The 19,855-nt window shown below is 32.1% G+C and overlaps 1 protein-coding gene across 1 annotated transcript in view; it reads right to left on the bottom strand.

The window, feature by feature from the left end:
* LOC124544065 overlaps window positions 1-18,805 on the bottom strand; it is a 42,453-nt gene extending 23,648 nt beyond the window's left edge. Inside the window, exons 1-2 of the mRNA XM_047122482.1 lie at window positions 18,457-18,805; window positions 563-699 (exon numbers count right to left, since the gene is read on the bottom strand). Of these exons, the coding sequence (XP_046978438.1) occupies window positions 563-676 (114 nt within the window). The 5' untranslated portion in view covers window positions 677-699; window positions 18,457-18,805. The remainder of the gene's footprint in view (window positions 1-562; window positions 700-18,456) is intronic.
* Between the last annotated feature and the right edge of the window lie 1,050 nt (window positions 18,806-19,855).

Genomic DNA, 19,855 nt, shown 5'->3' with positions numbered 1-19,855 from the left:
GATTGAATTGCATTTTTTAAAAGACTTTCTAACTATCTTTGTTCATTATCTTACTTGGTTTGAAGTTTATTACAGCATGCTGTTCCAATGCAGGTTGGATACTAATGTGGCAGAATTGCAATCAAATGCGGGCACATAAAGGTTTCTTCTTAATTTAACATAATTTTTCATAGTAAAACCACTGTAGTACATAGAACATAGATAGTACGTACTATGTACTATGGAACCAGCGGAAGAAACTTAACAGAATTTTTTTTAAAAAGCTTAGAGCTATGCATGTGTTTCATAATTATATGTATATATATGGACGTCAGCGACACTACTTATATAAAAATCATTTGTTCATGTGTGTTACTGAACCCTTGAACGGTTATGACCGATTTCCATTTTTTTTCTCTATTTGAGTTTTCCCTCCATAGTTTTGAACCCGTATTTGGCGCTGCGATAGGGAAGCAAATTATATACACGCGGACGTATTGTCTACTACTACTACTTTCCTAATGTAAATATAAGTGATACCGCGTGTTTAAGCTAGTGTTACAATTGCGCTAGTGATACTCACATTAACTAAGCTCACACCCAGACACACCATCCACGCCCAACCGCCGTCCGGCGCTACCTTCTGTGTCGCCGGCGGGGCCTTCTTCTGCGTCCCTTTGCTTTTCTCCACCGTCATTTTGGCCTTTGTCACCTACGAATCTGTAACAAGCAACAGTACTTACATTACACATCTAGTAAAACGTAAGATTTTAAATTAACATGGTTATTTTTATCATAACGTTATTAAATATGGGATATTACCATTATTATTTACCATGCTTTTTATTTTTATTCGGTGGAGCTCGACATCAACGTCTACCCGCAAACTTCAGTCTCGTGAACAAGACATTCGTAGATAAAGTCGAAATATCGAGCTCCACCGAATAAAAATAAAAAACAAGGTAAATATCCCGTATTTATTATTAAAGTATTTATTATTAATTTCGGGATATTCTATTTTAGATGTTTTTTATTTTTGTTCGGTGGAGCTCGATATTTCGACAGTGTCTACAAATGTCTTGTTCGTCTTGTGAACTAGACATTCGTAGACATTAAAACCGGAATTAATAACTTTAATAATAAAAATAACCATGTTAATTTAAAATCCCGTATTTAATAACTGTAATAGTAAAACGTAATTAAATATTGATTTGTCTTAATTAATGCCCGCTAAAAAAAAATGACTCAACAAAAAGAAAATATCGAAAAAAACATGTTCAAATAAATGTTAAATAAATATACGTTTACACCTATTTTTTTTTATTTACAATTCATAACGGAACCCTCCTTCGTGATAGAACGCTTAGCATCGGTTTTAAAACTTACTATTTTTACAGAACTCTAGGGAGTAACATATTTATAGCAACTGGCCTCGTTCCAAAGAATTAACTATTAAATCAATAATTATTATAATCTTGCTTTTAAAACATTTACAGTTACTAGGATGAGTAAATGTTTTCAAAAGCAAAACAATCGAATAGATAAAGAATGAATAACAATTCTCAAGTGTGTCAATCAGAAATCAATTAAAAATGTTGAAAAAAGCCTACGAGTTAATAAAGATAACTCTTCAGTTATCTGCATTCGCGATACGAAATGTGCGATTGTATGTTAACGTGCAAGCATGGCGCACGCTCACAGTGGTACACTTTTATAAATACAAATCTCAGTGTATAGCATGACAGGCAGAGAAAATCACGCAACTAACACGTGGTCTACATCGAGCCGGCAACACGTGCGACGCGTCTCGCGCGAGGTCAAAACATGCTCTTAAAACATTTGTATCTTAAATTCGAGTCTAAATTCTCAATAATAATGTCTTTACAATCAAACCTTTGTATTTCGCATATAATAAACAATCAAACACTTATTTGATATCAACATTTTTTAAGTTTTTTTTTTTTTTTTCTTTTTGAAAAACATCAAACTTGACACAAGTATAGACTTATTCAGCCGCAAATATATTATTAAAAAAAAATATTTTTTTTTCTGAATAAGGTTTATTGAATGAATATATTTAATGTCAATAGATTGAGCGGCTGATAGCGTTTGGAGAGCAATGACTCGCCCCACCACATTCCTGTTTCTGTTTCGATAGCTAAACGATTGCGATATTACGAGTGAGCAAACGCGATAATAATCGAGTGGAGCCATTGTCACAATACTCTTCAAAATGCTTATCGAAGGAATACAAATGGGCCAACAATATGCTACTTTGAACTGTTTCACATGTTCATTGAATAAATCTAGTCCTACATAAAGTTGAATTATTTTTAAAAATATCCAACTGAATATGCGATAGGTACTTTATATCATTGTTTGAAATGGAAAACTTCTTATTCTCAGGAATGCTTTTTGAATATTTTAAAGCTCTTAGATTTATACAAAGCTGCGAATACCTACAGTCAACCCCGAGTTCGCACGAGATACAGTTCTTACAAATCTATCGTATAAAAACTAAGTTCCTCAGTTTTGTTATTTAATGGTCAAATTAATTATCACGCTATTGCATAGACGACAAGACACATTATTCTATTATTCGGTTTTTATTTTGATGTCTCTGCTAACCAGTGTGTTGTCAATCTATCGCACTGAACAATCTCTTCGCCTTCATCTTACAACACGCCTCACGTATTTTGCTCAGCTCAGTCGCGAAACCATTGATATTGCTTTACGGACTCTCCTTCTGTTCGCGGTTCTTGAATACGATGACACTCAAATTCTGTTTGTAGACAACTAAGTCTATTTATTTCTTTACTTATAATACAAAACTGTATACCTATCATTACAGGAATTTGCCCCAATTCGATATTACAGCACGTCAAACAAAAATATTTAAAATATATATCTATGTTATTAAAGAAAGCGTCCTATTTACTAAACCGACTTTAAAAAGGAGGAGGTTATCAATTCGTTTTTACCTTTTTTTATGCTTGTTACCTCATAACTTTTTACTGGATGGGATGGACCGATTTTGATATTTTATATATATTTATTATATATTGTGGGTCAATCAAGGGACTCGTATCGCTTCTTTTGATTGTTGAGGCGCGTGCCCGGGGCTGACACCGGCTCCAAATATAACAATTATTATAACTACATTACATAATTGTAAATCGACTTTTAAGTAGTCCAATAATTTTCATTTCTTCTTAGTAAGGAGCGCTCAAAAAAAATGTATTCAGCATTTTAATTAATATTTAGTGCATATTTATTTGTTTTAAAATAGTGTTTTGTTTGGAGTCGGTTTTTCATTTTGTTATTATTTTTATTTATAAGGATTTTATGGAATATTTCTACAACATTCGACTGATTTGTAATTACAGCACTTCAAAACATTTAGTAAGAAATAACCATGACATGAATTAAGGGTAAATTAATTAAACCAATAACAAGCACAACTAAATTCGGGCAAAGGAAAAACAACTTTATTGCATTATGTTTAACTGAACTTATCAATAATTCAACTTTAAACATAAATTCGTATGGCAATACTTGTCATTATGACAAAAAGTTTTTGTAATTTCTGAAACATACTTTGTAATAAAAAATTTAAACAAAATATATTCGTTCTATTTGCAGTAAGTTAACGAAATTATTTTGAACTGGCCATAAACAAATTGAAATGAATTGTATTCAAAGTCCAACCAAATAATGTAATTTTATTTATACTTTTTTTTTAAAGATTTTTTTTCGTATCTACGAATATCGAATATTTCTTATGTTTTCATATTGTTATGGTAGACGTTTTTCAAAACGCCATTATATTTAAATTTTAATTGCTGAATTAACTTATGGTCATTAATAATATTGCGAATGCAGGAATCTGTACGAAACTAAGCAGTAATAGTCACAAAAATAGACGTGGGATACCAAGTCCGAATCAGTGCCAAATTTCAAAATTACATCAAAAGCAATGGCTTAAACAAATGTTCACACACGTTTGATCAATCAGATATCTCAAAATTATGTGTAAGAGTTTAAAATCTCTTGCGTAATAATTACATTATATATATATATATATATATATATATATATATATATATATATATATATATATATATAATTTTTAAACTAAACAAGGAGAGAGGATTCAAACCAACAAAAAGAAAATTTTGGTCACAAACATCCGCATGATAACATAAAATTGTCTGACAGACGGAAAAACAGCGGCTCATTACTAAAATCACACAGATAAACACACATAATTATCCAATATGTGACATTCAACTTTTATCTTTAAGTACATGAAATGCAGAAATGCATATAGTTGTTGTGAAGACAAAAAGAAATATTATTTAGCGATAAAATTACACAACGGTTATCATTAAATACAATGTAATTATTTTAAGCATTACATTAAACGTATAATTAGTGTTTAAAAAGAAATTATCATTATTTTTAGATTATTTTTATAAATTTACGACTGTTGATTTGAGAATGGAAATAAATAAATTCATAATACCATCGTTAGCGGTATATTAGTAGCTACCGCTACCGCAGTTATTTGCCCAAACTTGAAATTGTAATTAAAATAATATGTTCTAATTAATATACCATAGAGCTGAGGTGGCCCAGTGGTTAGAACGCGTGCATCTTAACCGATGATTTCGTGTTCAAACCCTCGCAAGCACCACTATACATATATGCTTAATTTGTGTTTATAATTCATCTCGTGCTCGGTGGTGAAGAAAAACATCGTGAGGAAACCTGTATTTGTCAAATTTCATCGAAATTCAGCCACATGTGCGTTCCATCAACCCGAATTGGAATAGCGTGGTGGAATATATTCCAAACCCTCTCCTTAATGTAAGAAGAGGCCTTTGCCCAGCAGTGGGAAATTTACCAGGCTGTTACTTTACTTTACTAATATACCATATATCCCTTAATAATGTCTAAAGACATTGGAATATATTAACAAAGAATATATTTTTAATTTTACAACAACAAAATCACTAATACATTTGCATATCTAATTTTATTATGGTATAAATAATACCTATACATGCGCTAATTCTACGATAATAAACTACCGCTAAACACGATCTTGATTTATTTCAGAAAGTCATAAGCGACATTGACGACAATAATTACAACGTGTGAAAGATCCACGAATCACGAATCAACGTAAGTCCGTTTCCAATATTTCCGATGTGAGCTCACTCAGAATTTCACTGCACTTGCACAGATAAAACATTAATATTAAGACAAATGTCCAAAGTAATGTGAACTTGGTCAACAGTTACCCGTCTGAATCACTTGGAGTAAATAAAAAATACTTTTAATTAGTTAATGTTTTCTTTATTGATAACTAGATAAAGTTCGATGTGCGTTGCGAACGTCTTGTTAAAAACTTATATTTAACTTGCAATAATTGGTCAAATCTTACGATCTTTGCTGAATTCCTTACTTCCTCTTACTCCACTAATTTCTCCCTTCAAGGTCAGTTATCGACGTTTTAATATAATAAACTTAACAAACACTTAATAATAGATTTGTACTTTTTGCTGTCTTTACTCTTCACACACACACACACACTAAAAGATCCTGTAAACAAGTGCCTCACACACACACACACGATGTGTTATCGCAGAAGAGCGCCTTCGTGAATGAATAGAACTATAAATATGACCGGATTATATACCTAGGATTGGCTCTAGAAGAAGAAAATTCTTAACGGGCAATAGAGAAATCTTATTTATGAAACCTTGTCTTTTAAAGAATTAAACCAGATACGACTTGCGTCCGATCTATTTCATGTAAAGTCATGTTAAAAAAATACAGAAGTCTTTAAGCAACTACCAACAATAACTGTACAATCTGATGATGATGTTTGGGCACACAGATTACGAATTGAATTTATTTATATATTTAAGAATAGCTGTTAACCGCGGCTTTGTTAGCATAGAATATGATTATATGTATTTACAAATGAACTTAAAATGTTACATAAATGTAAGACCTCTTTGTTTACACGACTTTTTTCCAATTTAAAAGTAGCCTATATCCTTTCTCAAACTATAGACTTTTTTTATTGTATGGGTTCTGGGACGAGCATATGGGCCACCTGATGGTAAGTGGTCACCATTACCCATAGACAATGACGCTGTAAGAAATATTAACTACATTACACGAATAGCTATTCCTTACATCGTCAATGCGCCACTAACCTTGGAAACTAAAATATTATGTGTGCCCTTGTGCCTGTAGTTACACTGGCTCACTCACTCTTCAAACCGGAACACAACAATACTGAGTACTGTTATTTGTACCTACCCAAACGGGCTAGCACAAAGTCCTACCACGACAATTTCTGTACCGAATTTCTTTTGAATCAGTCCAGTAGTTTTAGCGTCAAAGAAAGAAATATACCAATAACAAACCGTTAACAAACATACAAAAATATCTTCGCCTTCAAAATATAAGTAACATTGAGAACGCCATGCAAAACAATGACGTAATTAAGATTTAAGTACCTATAAATCTATTTAAGTATCTTTAGAGTGCTCAGTAGTATATATTATAATTATGTATGATGTCTTGTAAATTTATAATTAAGACAAGCACATATGTATAGGCACATACAAAATGAATACTGAACAAAGCTACAAAAATATTGAGATTACGAAAAAAACTGAAATACCAGTTGTAAACCGAACATACAACTCACATCACATGACGTCATACAATCGAGGTATGATACTGCTTGTCATTTGGCAAATTACCAACATTTGGCCATATTTTTTTTATCAGCAAATGAACGAAGAATAATTCATACATAGTTTATTCCAATGTCCATACCGATATGAATATTCAAAGGCATATATAATAATAGGGGACATGAAATTCGCACTTTTTTTATGGAATAGGTTGGCGGACGAGCATATGGGCCACCTGATGTTAAGTGGTCACCATCACCCATAGACAATGACGCTGTACGAAATATTAACTATTCCTTACATCGTCAATACGCCACCAACCTTCGGAACTAAGATGCTATGTCCACTGTGCCCGTAGTTACACTGGCTCGCTAATCCTTCAAACCGGAACACAACAATACTGCGTACTGTTGTTTGGCGGTAGAATATCTAATGAGTGGGTGGTACCTACCCAGGCGAGTTTGCACAAAGCCCTACCACCGAAAATTTTGCATATAGTCAAGTTAATAAGAGGGAGACCACTTCCGCATTTAATAATATTATATACTTAGACCTCTACCAAAATCCAATGGAACATTTGGAACAAATTTGACATATTACTTTTGTAGTTTCTGTAGTTAAGTACCGTTAAAAAATATACACAATAAAATGGTAATATATTTGCGAGTAATGTAATATATATATATGTAATGGATCTACTCAAATTTTATAATATAATCTTGACTGATACATTAACTTAAACGAGTACAGCATAATCACAAATACACAATATAGCTTAAAAGTTTTTTCATAGTCATCGATGTGATTATAATAGCAACGCCAAAAATCGCTAACGATATTAGGGGCCAATGACCTCTGATGATGTCTGTAAACAACTGCGGACTGCATAATCATGTATACATACAATAAAAAAGCAACGCAATTATGTTTGTATATAATTATTAAAATATTACCCGTACAGGACAATATTTTATTATATGACATAATTACATAGGGCGTTGCGCAAAACTCGTTTTGGTGGTACCTTTAGGGGGTAATTATTCATTGTCAAAGATTGAATACCACTTTAAAGGGTGAATGAGCCAATAATCACAAACATGAGGTATAATCTTCGATGGTCACTCAACGGGATCCTATAGAAGATACGAGAATTGCACAAATGATTGAGAAGACAGCATTACAGTGGGCAACGTGTAATAAATACAATTTGCCCGACATTGTAAAAACAACTTAATAAACTGCAGGCTAATGTTCAAAATCGAATCTATCGTCTTTAGATTAAAGGCGAACCGGAACCGCCCTTGAATCCCGTGCTTTGCGGCGCATTTACGCTTATATTTTTTTGTATATGTGTTATCATTTAGACTAATCTTTTCTCCATTAAACTTGCTACATGACATGGTAGTATGGGATAGCTAGCGATCCCGTATAGTAACACAATGTTGAAGATAAACGCTGGTATTTAATTAGGTATTCTGGCAGTGCTCCAGGATTTACACTGTGATAAATTTTTAACCAGTATGTTTCTTATCAAGAGTTACAGATCGTTGTTCTCGTAGCATATTTGATGATCTAGTTCCTTTGCTTATTATGTATATTTTAATCTGTTCTAATATTATAAATGTGAAAGTAGCTCTGTCTGTGTGTCGCTCTTTCACTGTCAAACCACTGAACCCAATTTGACGAAATTTACTGAGGAGCGGCCTTGAATTCCAGGAAAGGATATAGGCTACTGTTTTTGCTTAGCACATAATAATCAACCCATAAAACGCGAAGTCGCGGGCGACAACTAGTATAATATATATATATATATATATATATATATATATATATATTTTAATAAATAAAAAAAAAACAATCGATTTACTAAATAGCTCTTTTTATCAACGGTAACCAAAATGTTTGAGTACTCTAGCTTTAATTAACAATGCAATCCATTTTAAATTTAATCATGTTTCGATAACGACTCGAAACGCCATTTTTTCTTGATTTGACATTAATTTGAACGTTTTATTGACATGTACTTATTAGAACTAGCGCGCACTGGTGATTTTTGTCACGGTGACTGTTTCGTCACTCTTGTCAAGTCCGTGAATATGTACAGATACAGGCACAAATGTCACCCAATTGTCACGTCGTAACGTGCGCGCAACTCCATACATATTCATGAGCACGACAAGAGTGACGAAACAGTCACTGTGACAAAAATCACCAGTGCGCGCTAGTTATTACAGTTACAGAATAAAAGGGAGTTAAATGGACATTTTTGAGGACCCATAAAGAATTTGGTTTCTATTAGATTAGTCATAAACCAAAAAAGGTTATAAGTTAAAAAAATATATTATAATTGTTATATTTTTTCATTATTCTAGCAACAAAAAAACACTTGCATTTTCATTAACGTTACGTCATATCCATATTTGTTTAATAATATAATTAATATCATTCATACTTAGCAAATCATTCAATCCCTTACTAATAAATAAAGAAACACCAATATCGTATCATTCCAAGGTCAAAAATGTTTAGATAGCTTTTCCGCTTTTGAAGTTGACTGTAGGATAATACTCATATAAATCTTGAACGAATCTCAATATGTTTCATAATGAGTGAAGATTACATGTACATATATTTAATGTATGAATTTTTTTAAGGGTTTTACTTAGTAGAATTTGAAAACTTCCATATTTAAAGTTTATAATTTTAACACATTATATTCAGTAAAAAAAAATAAAAGATTCATAGTTTACCTGAATATGTTAAATGTATATTTGTTTATTCTTTGATTGGTTTTTTGTAACGATGGCAATATTTTCAGGTATCGTTGTCAGTTTTTCCACCACGCTATCAAACATCTCTTTGACAGCATTATCATCAAAACTTCACGAGAGGCTTCACCCAGTTCTTGGATATTCAGGGGCGAAATAATATTTCTATTTTGTTTATTGTGCTTCTATTTCAACGATATACTTATTATTCTATTTATATCAATGGAATAATGTGTAAAATGATCATTGAGTAGCTGAACTGCTTAACCCTGCCAAGTAATGTACGAAAAATAAACTTTCATGCAGCAAAAGTTGAGATGGCCCAGTGGTTAGAACGCGTGCATCTTAACCGATGATTGCGGGTTCAAACCCAAGCAAGCACCGCTGATTCATGTGCTTAATTTGTCTTTATAATTCATCTCGTGCTCAGCGGTGAAGGAAAACATCGTGAGGAAATCTGCATGTGACAAATTTCATAGAAATTCTGCCACATGTGCATTTCACCAACCCGCATTGGAACAGCGTGATGGAATATGTTCCAAACCTTCTCCTCAAAGGGAGAGGAGGCCTTTAGCCCAGCAGTGGGAATTTACAGGCTGCTGTTGTTGTTGTTATGCAGCAAAATATGTAATTACCATATGGGGATTGTAATGAGTGTTTTCATAAGAAAAAAGCCTCCCAGGGCTCTTGTGTACATTCCTATCAAGGCTGAAACATTGATGTTTTTGTGTATCACGTGATTTGTGGTTGATTTTCATATCGTTCGCGATAACGCGCTCGCTTTACGTATCAAAATATTATTATACGACTAATAAATATTTTATGAATGCTGTAATTATCACAGGCATGTATTTCTTACAATAAATTCTATGATATATTTGAGATAATAATTGATCCTTACATTTATAATATTAGAATTTTACAAGTTACCGAATTCATCCTTTACAGTAGTGCTGTTTGTACACACATTTTGCGGTACCAGTAAATTAAATAAGGACATTTCTGGTTACAATATAAGGTAAAAAGTTATATCATTTTTCAAGAAGTCAGTGCGTAAAAAAACGAAAAAAAGATGTGTACACCTTGTTTTCGTCAATCTTAGTCAAAAAATCAGTTCAGAATAAGTGTGTACATTTTTTATGATGTTTTTCGTATTTAATAGGACTGATTTTAACGTCGTAAATAGTGTTAAAGAAGATTGCGGCTCTTTTGTACTGGCCTCAAGCAGACCAGGTACTCCCATCACCCGAACAATCCCTACTGGTAACGTGGCTACCACGTCACCAGTTTTGTATCATCTTTATCGCGAGTTATGTCGAATGAATCACAAAATCCAGGCGAATCATTACATAACATCGATAAAACTTTTATTACAGTTAAATAAAATGCTGTTGCATTATCTTAATCGGACATTTTATACGCGCTATTAAGTACAATATTATTTAGGATTAACGTGGATATTCTTAAAGTGATGATTTCCTGGTCGATTTCGGCCACGGCGCCATTTTTAAGGGACTAAGAAATTCGCAGAGAATATGACAGTGCACTTTTTTCCCAAACTATCAATTCACTTACACTATACCTTCACCCTTATAACAACGACTGAAATGATATATACGGCTGAAACATTTTAGGTGCAAGAGTTTTTTGTACTTTCCCAGGAAAGAAAAAGCTACTAACATTGAATCTACAGCTAACTATCTATTAGACCTAAGAGGAAGCCATACATTAGAGGAATATAGGTTTTACAGTTTCCTTGTATTAATTTTATGAAGTTAATTTAGCAATTAATTGAACGAGACCTTATAACACTTTCACATACGTGAAAGTAAACTTCGTTTTTATCGTAAGTACTATTAAATATCATTTACAGCTAAAATAAAGACCTAATTTTATCAATGACCTAATTTTTGTGTTTGTATCAAGCTTGTACAGATAAGTATTATTAGAAGCCCTTTCATATCGTAATTTAAATCGAGATTAAATTCAATTTAGCTTTCACCGTTTCGGTTTAATGGTTGTACCAAGAAGTAAATTGCCTAAGATGGATGAATCAGACGGAACCGGCGTAAATGACCAAGGTGGTCGGTTACGTCGTACTTCTCCAGGACAATAAAATTTTCCCTGCATTAAAATATATAAGATAAAAAGGATTAATTGCATTTTGTATTCATAATTCGGATCTCACTCAGCTGTAAAGCAGTGAATTTGTGATCACCGACATTGTTTTGTACCATACTACAATGGACTGGTACTTGTAACATTTTAGATACTAACTTTCCAAAATATATGTACTGGTACTGATTATTACAAAATATAATTTCATTTGGAATAGCATTTTAATGAAGTTAACAGTCGAGATGCCCCAGTGGTTAGAACGCGTGCATCTTAACCGATGATTGCGGGTTCAAACCCAGGCAAGCACCGCTGTTTCATGTACTTAATTTGTCTTTATAATTCATCTCGTGCTCTGCGGTGAAGGAAAACATTGTGAGGAAACCTGCATGTGACAAATTTCATAGAAATTCTGCCACATGTGTATTCTACCAACCCGCATTGGAACAGCGTGGTGGAATATGTTCCAAACCTTCTTCTCAAAGGGAGAGGAGGCCTTTAGTCCAGCAGTGAGAATTTACAAGCTGTTGTTGTTGTTGTTGTAAGAATTAAGACAATATGTTGCCACATAAAAAGAACGTAAAAAGCCGTAAAACGAAACGCAATTCTATTGATGGCGAGAAAAGTTGTACGAAACAAGTACAAATGTGCGAAACGAAATGCAATACCAACTGTTGCATGTTTATTATTTTATGATAACTCGGAAACCCTTCCGGTAACAGCGCCGGGTAGACTGGCAGTAGGTTAAGGTTATTTTCTTTATGGAAAACCGGAAACACTTCCGTCAACTATCCGTCCACAAAAGTTTAAACAATGATTTAACAAACATACATATGAAAAAATATCCAAGCGTCACTAGTACCAAAGCATCATTACATAGTATAAAACGAAGTCGATTACCGCTGTCTGTCCGTACATATGCTTAGATCTTTAAAATTACGTAATGGATTTTGATGCTTTTTTTTTAATAAATAGTCATTTGAGAAGGTTTTTATATATGATACATGGACAATATAGTAAAGAAACGCTGATAATTGTAGAAGTTTCTAGTTTGATCTAATTTTCTTTCTCAATATATATTTAAGATATCACATGTCGTAAATAAACAATTAATGTAGTATATTTAGTATCAGTATTGGCCGTGCAAAGCAGAAGCGGGTGGCTAGTATATTATATATGGCACTGGAAATTTATAGTTTTATTTGCAGATTTGTGAATGAAGACGTACTTTAAATAAACACTTGAAGATAAATCTACCGGATTTGCGTAATTCACATGATCAATTATCTATCACCAGATCATATCTGTCAATTCTGTGATTATATTATAGATAAAGATTTTTCTTACCAAATTCGAACTAACCACTTTAAACTAATAGAACGAACGTTGTAAAAATAATGATATTTAAGATACAAATTAAATCAAACACGGTCCTCGTAGTGCAGAAATTTAACTACACAGAAGCATTTATACAAGTTGACAAGATTTGCTATAGAGAACAAATGTTATAGAATAAAAAAGAAAATATAATTATACATAGGCTATTCCAATGAAAGTAGGAAAAAAGATAAACACACATAATGCACACTACTAATAGTTGGTGATTGATATTATTGGTCTTAACTAACTAACTATTTATACTTTAATTTTACTTCCAAAATTCCGATAATAGTATTGTCGACGTTCAAAACGCCATTATTTCGTAGATTCATGGTGAATATCATAGATTAATCAAGCTTTCGACCAATTGACTGATATTGCGTCACCTTGCCGACAAATATTGTTTATTTGGCGTTTTTCCTCGTTTGATTAGAATAGAGTATACATAGACATATAAAATAAGCGAGGTTTTTGTCACATACAATAGAAAATTAAAATGGTAATGGATGCAGGTTATATTTGATTCACAGCCAGTCTCCTGTTATTCGTAGAGAGAAAGCGAGCACTTTTTAATCTGCGACACTAAATAATTACTTGCATTCATTGACCTGTACAACTTTTTCAATTCTTCAAACCTAGTTGTCGATTTTGACACAACACAATGTCAAGTTGAGAAATGCATCCGCAGTGTATCTAGGAGTCCTAGATTCTAGTGAACTTTCTCCGTAAAAATGACATACGACTCCTCACATGGCCCAACGGTCCGCATGGAATTTTTTTGCTTGACGCTTCATAACCCACATTGCGTTTGCTTCACCGTGTCAATAGAAATTCGTCTGTGATGACTTGTCAAATGTAGTTCATTATTAATAAGACATATAAAGCCACAACTAAATTTTACTTAATACTAGTTGTAGCCCATGACTTCGCTCGCGTTTTAGGGTAATTTGTTGTCACGTGTTAGGCAAAAAGTAAGCTATGTTCTTCCTTGTAGTTCAAGTTTGCTTTACATCAAATTTCATCAAATTCTGTTCATTAGTTGGTAAAGTTACTTTTACAATTATAATATTAGTTTAAATAATTAATAATAACAATATTTTGTAGCTGACATCTGTTTAAGGAGACTGTCATGTGGAGTCTGTACAGATAGTGGTCGCCACTACCAATAGACATCGACAATGTAAGAAATAACCATCCCTATTATCACCAATGCGCAACCTTAGCAAACAAAGATCTTATGTGCGGACGTAACATTCCCTTGCTCAACCTAAACTAGAATACAAAAGTATTAAGAAATGCTGCCAGGCAGTGGGATGAGTAAATAGCACCTACATAGAGGAGTTGCTCGTTACCGCCAAAGTAAATATGCCACAGATAGTCTAAGCTCCTGGAGAAACGTATGCGATCTCAGCTCTGTACTCGCTAGAACATTTTATGAAGAAGCTAACTTAAATAATTCAGGCAGGCTGACTGGCAGTGGACACAGTCCATAGACGTGGAGACTGTTAGGATTTATTATTCATAACATTCCAGACTTCCACCAATGCGCCAAACGTAGGATGATACTACGTCCTTTGTTCCTGTAACTTTACCGGCTAACTCTTGAAATCGGAAAAGATACTTCTGTGTTATTCGAGTACATTCCAGAATTACTAAATCATCATACATTGAAATTCCTTTAGATATAGGAGTAAATGAAATGACGAATGACAAATAAATCTAAGAAATCGTGTCATCTTACTGAACAGCATATTGTTGCCGTTCAAATTTCAATATATCGAATAACACTACATTTGCTTGAAAACAACAAGACTATACCTACAATATTCACACACACAATCAAAACATTCCTAATGGTGGAAAATTAAGAGATTAAACAGTCATACGAACATAATCATAAATATCGTTGTAATGTACAAGATAATTGTTTCTAGAGCCAATTTCACTTCCGGTTTGGTAATGGAAATCGAGGTTGCAAGAAATTTTAGCCGACAAAAGAAAATGATGAGGTTTTTTTCACATTTTATTACAAATCGTGTCTCTATATACATTTTCACTTTCTCCGGACGCGATCGTAAATTAACTAATTATTGCCAATTGAACTACGTGTGTTATAATATTGTGTATTAAAATAATATAAGAACAAATATTTTTTTCCGTTCCAATTGAATTGATTGCACATGTCCGAAAAGAGTAATTACTTATTTCCTTGCTGGTTTTTCTCAGTAGCCCCTACATTCCGAACTGATGGCAATTTAACCTTTTAAACACTTCTAAAAAATTACCATTCAAAGGTGCTTTTAAAAGTCAAATTTGATTTGATATACAGATCAGAAGGTTCAAACCCTGTAGGCCTGAATTATGGCCTTGAAAAGCACGAAAAACCGTTGATCTCGCGGCTAATCTCTTTCCGGCGTGTCGCATGCTATCCCAACAAACAACAACGAACTTTACGACTGAGATACTGACAGTACACCTGAGTACATATTTTTGGCCCATATCCCGCGGCATCTATATAATTGGACATCGCGGTCGAAACATTATACAAGGATCTCGATATTATGTAACCGAAGATATAAAATTATACAAGGAGAACAAAGAAAAACAGTTCCACGAAAAATAAAATGCGAAGACGAAACGATAACAAAACAAATGCAATAACTAGTTAATTTTGTCGTTAAAGCCTCATTATACACATGTATAAGTACCATTCCCTTGTAGTTATTCTGTATTCCTAACAACGAGATGATTCGCATCACAACGCTCTTTGTATGCATAATTCAATGGTAAAGACAAAGACGAAATGAGTTTGGCCTAATTTACTTTTATCGAAACAGCGTAAATATAACAATTGTATCATTATAATTTCACATACCTAAAAGTTACTTGAAAGCGTATATACAAAGTATTTAAGACGATATTATATAAGAGATATACTTAACGCCCTTAAAAAAAACCAGTATTCATTTTCATACCACTAATATAATAAGTAGATTATTATTTTGATTTTCTTTTTTCTTACGAGATCTGTTATATTATACCTGAATTTGTTTGAGGACCTGAAGACAGACCAGTATTGTTTTGTAAATATAAATAAGGATTTCTTTATTAATTGTTCCGTTTAAGTGATATGATTGTACATTTTACAAATTACGACAGTCCCATTACTCACCTTCGACAATTATTATTGTCCTTTAGAAGTGGATATGGAACGGGGGCAATGAAACTGTTCCGATGACGTCACACCGCAACATTGATCACAAATAATGAAGAACAATCACGAATGTTTTTAAACTATGCGTATAATTTAACTGAACGGCATTTTAAAATGAACATCGAATTAAAAAATATAAGGTCGGAATAGAATAGAACTCGATGTAGTAAATTGTCTTGAATACATTAATTAGATAAGCAACAAAATTAATAATAGTAATTTTATTTAATGTGCCTTTCTACAGCACACTTTGTGTTATTTTACTTAAAGAAACAAGTAGGGTAGGGCAATATAAAACTAACTGTAAATTATTTTTGTTTTATTAAGCTGTAGGTGGCAAACAAGCAAAAGATTTCCCTGTAGGAAATCAACTACTGCTACCTGTGAACCAATGGGGTTGTAGATGTGTTGCCAATAAAACAATAAAATAAAAAAATAATGTAAGCCTGTATGACAAAGGCCAAGTTTTCGTACATAACATGTTCAGATTCAAATTGTTGTGTAAAACAAGTTTATAGGTGCTTTTACCCAGACTTTTATATTTTGAGCAATAATATGGATACTATAGTAATAAACAAACTTACACGTTCAGTATAAATCATTCATACTATTTTATATTTTTAAATGTCCCTAACTCAAATCAAATATGGCTTTGATATTCAAAAGTATTCCATACTCATCTGTAATGTTACATGGTTAATACAGTAATAATTAGGACATGACAAAACCTCTCAATAGCTACAGGTATGTTGTTTGAATTTATCATGAATTAACATAAACTAATATACTGTTTGTTTAATTAATAATTACATGTCACACATTAGTCATATTCGGTGTGTATAAAATAGTGAGTTTAATTACTTTATCAACAACTTCCTGTGTTAATTATTGTTTGACCGGAAGTCATATTTTAAAGGTCTAATAAATTTCATTGCATACAATATAAATGGATGATGACTATCTGAGGAATAACTAGTTTACTTTTACAATTAATTTATGACTAATAAAATTTACTAATAAACCTATCCATCGATGAGTGCACAGCCCCGATGAACATAGGAAATTTTAATATGTAACATAGCTTTACTTTTTACTGACTTTAAAAAAGTTCTCAATTGAACTGTACTTTTTTCTTGTCTGTTACCTAAGAACTTTTGATAATTCTTTTTTTGATTGAATATATATCATCTTGGAACAGATTTTTGGGAATATCATCTTAACATGGGAAACGTTGGGTACCTTTTGTATCAACTTGACCCATACTAAGTCAGATCATGCTGTTACTTATATGTTAATTAATGTGAAATCAGAATATAAGAAAAAGTTTTAAAGTAGTTTCCTCAGAAAATAAAATAAACCCAGAATCATATACATAGTACTGAATGTATGTTACATTATGAGTATTTTTAATATACATTTGAAAGGCTATAAGGCAAGGAAAAGACTTGAAATTAAAGGAAGAGTATACACTGCGCAAACCTTAAATGTGTAAATAAAGGTCAGCAAATATTAATTCATTAGTCATATTAATACTTAACAATATACTACAGCCAAGGAAGATGGAGGCTTCATTATTAAGACAGTGATGTATTCCCGGTAATCTTACGATAGAGGAAAGTGAAAAGGTTGTTCAGTAATAAATCGTTTTGAAATTACAATTATTATTACTTATTCCAAATATTTTAACACACTTCGTATCGGCTGGACATTTAGTTGCAAAACTTTATTCAACTATTACTAAAGTATTAAAAAGACAAAATAGGATTATTATTATATCCAGTTGAAGTTATCTCCATTTATTTTTGTATTTAGATTATCTGTATTAGTTCAATAAAACTTTCTAATCAGGTGGAGATAGATATTATTTCTTAAAACAAACACTTCATATGTGTAATACATATATATAAATAAAATATTAAATATATATATATATATAATTTTAAAATATTTTGACTACTATTAATAATCGCTTTGAGTATATTTACTTTAACCGAAAACTTTTATAATTAAATATTCTTATCGTTAGACAAATCCAAGTATGTAAGAGACGATAAATCTGCATTTAACCAAGCAAAACTTGTTATAACTAACTCTGATTGAAATCAATCATTAAATTTTCAAAATTGTACTTTCGGAGACTTATTCTATTTGAAATAAAGTTTCATGTTACTTATTACTATTTCGTTCGTAACAAAAACATGTGTGCGGTATAAAATATATGCCAAGGTAGAATCGGCAAATTTGAAATTTTAATTAAATACGGTAAACAAAGGGTACTTACCGTTTCAAGAAATATGTTTCCCATATAAGCGTCGTTACGAAATAAGTTTAAAACACCATCTCAATTTAATTATTTTGAATAAACGTATTTCTCTTTAGTGTAAGTAAAACTTTTTTTATTATAACTTCAACTAATACACATTTCTTTTTTAAGTAAAAATATATTGATAAGAAATGATTACTATCGCGTTCACAAAATAAAAAGAATCTGAACACTAAAATTTTAAAAGATGACACTGTTATGTATCTCTTGAGTACTAAATGCTAACTGTTTCTGTTTCCATAACCTCTTTGTTATTTCTCTCTCATATGTTTTCATTTATCCTTGTTGCACATTTGATGTCAGTAGTCAGTACAAAAACTTTTTCACGTAGCACGGTTACATTGACGTTTGTGATTTGAAGTTTCTAGTGATGTGAATCTAGTGAGCATAACAATGAACGAAAAAAATCGATTGAATTTCATATCGAGATTACTCATAATGTAGTGATATTGACTTTTTAACTTCATAAAAATTTAGTTATTAATGAATTATTATTTGCGACTATACAATGCAGTTCGTTTTGATGACTATTTCCTAAACATTTAATGTGATAAAGCATGAAATAATTGCAATGGTCACAATAATTTTAGAAAAAAAGCAATATTTTTAATTTATTTTATTTTAAATAGTCTCTAAAACCCTTCTGTTATTCCGACTTTAAGTAAATTTCTTAAAATTATAACCTATATTTTATGTTTAATTATATAGCATTGAAAACAGTTTAAATTTAATAAGTAGCCTATGGTATATGAAATACTATGAAGATTGGATGACTACTTTTACTGAATACTTTTTCTTTGTGTTAAATAATTCGTGTGTAATAATTGATGTGAATATATTGTTAAAAATCGATTAATAATCGATTTTAAAAAGAACGTTTTTTATGAATATAGGTTTTTTGTATTTGTGAAGTGATATTACAGTTTAAAAATAAAATTTAAGTAAATTGAAAAACAAAGAGGGGTCAAGTTTTGTTATTAGCATAAGTATACTAACTAATACGATAAGTTGAGTATCAAAATGTTACAAATTATCTCTGCAACTGTAATGGAAAGTAGAAGTCATCATCATCATCAACATCGTCAACAGCCTTTTTTCGTCCACTGCTGGACATAGGCCTCTCCAATAGCACGCCACTGTGATCGATCTTCGGCTACCCGCATTCAGCTCCTGCCAGCCGCCTTGCGTAAATCATCAGTAGATATAAGTACCTAATACTAATGACGTATTAATGGCCTAAGCTACTTAAACCATTCCCAGTATAAAGCTCTTTTCTTGAAATTTCCATGGCTTTATTTCGGGAAAACGCCGGCAAAAGACATTTTCGTGAAAGCCAGTGAACTGTCGTTGTAAAATG

Source organism: Vanessa cardui, chromosome 4 (assembly GCF_905220365.1).
Source record: "Vanessa cardui chromosome 4, ilVanCard2.1, whole genome shotgun sequence".
NCBI classification, from domain to species: Eukaryota; Metazoa; Arthropoda; class Insecta; order Lepidoptera; family Nymphalidae; genus Vanessa; species Vanessa cardui.
This window is presented reverse-complemented; position numbering and strand designations above follow the sequence as displayed.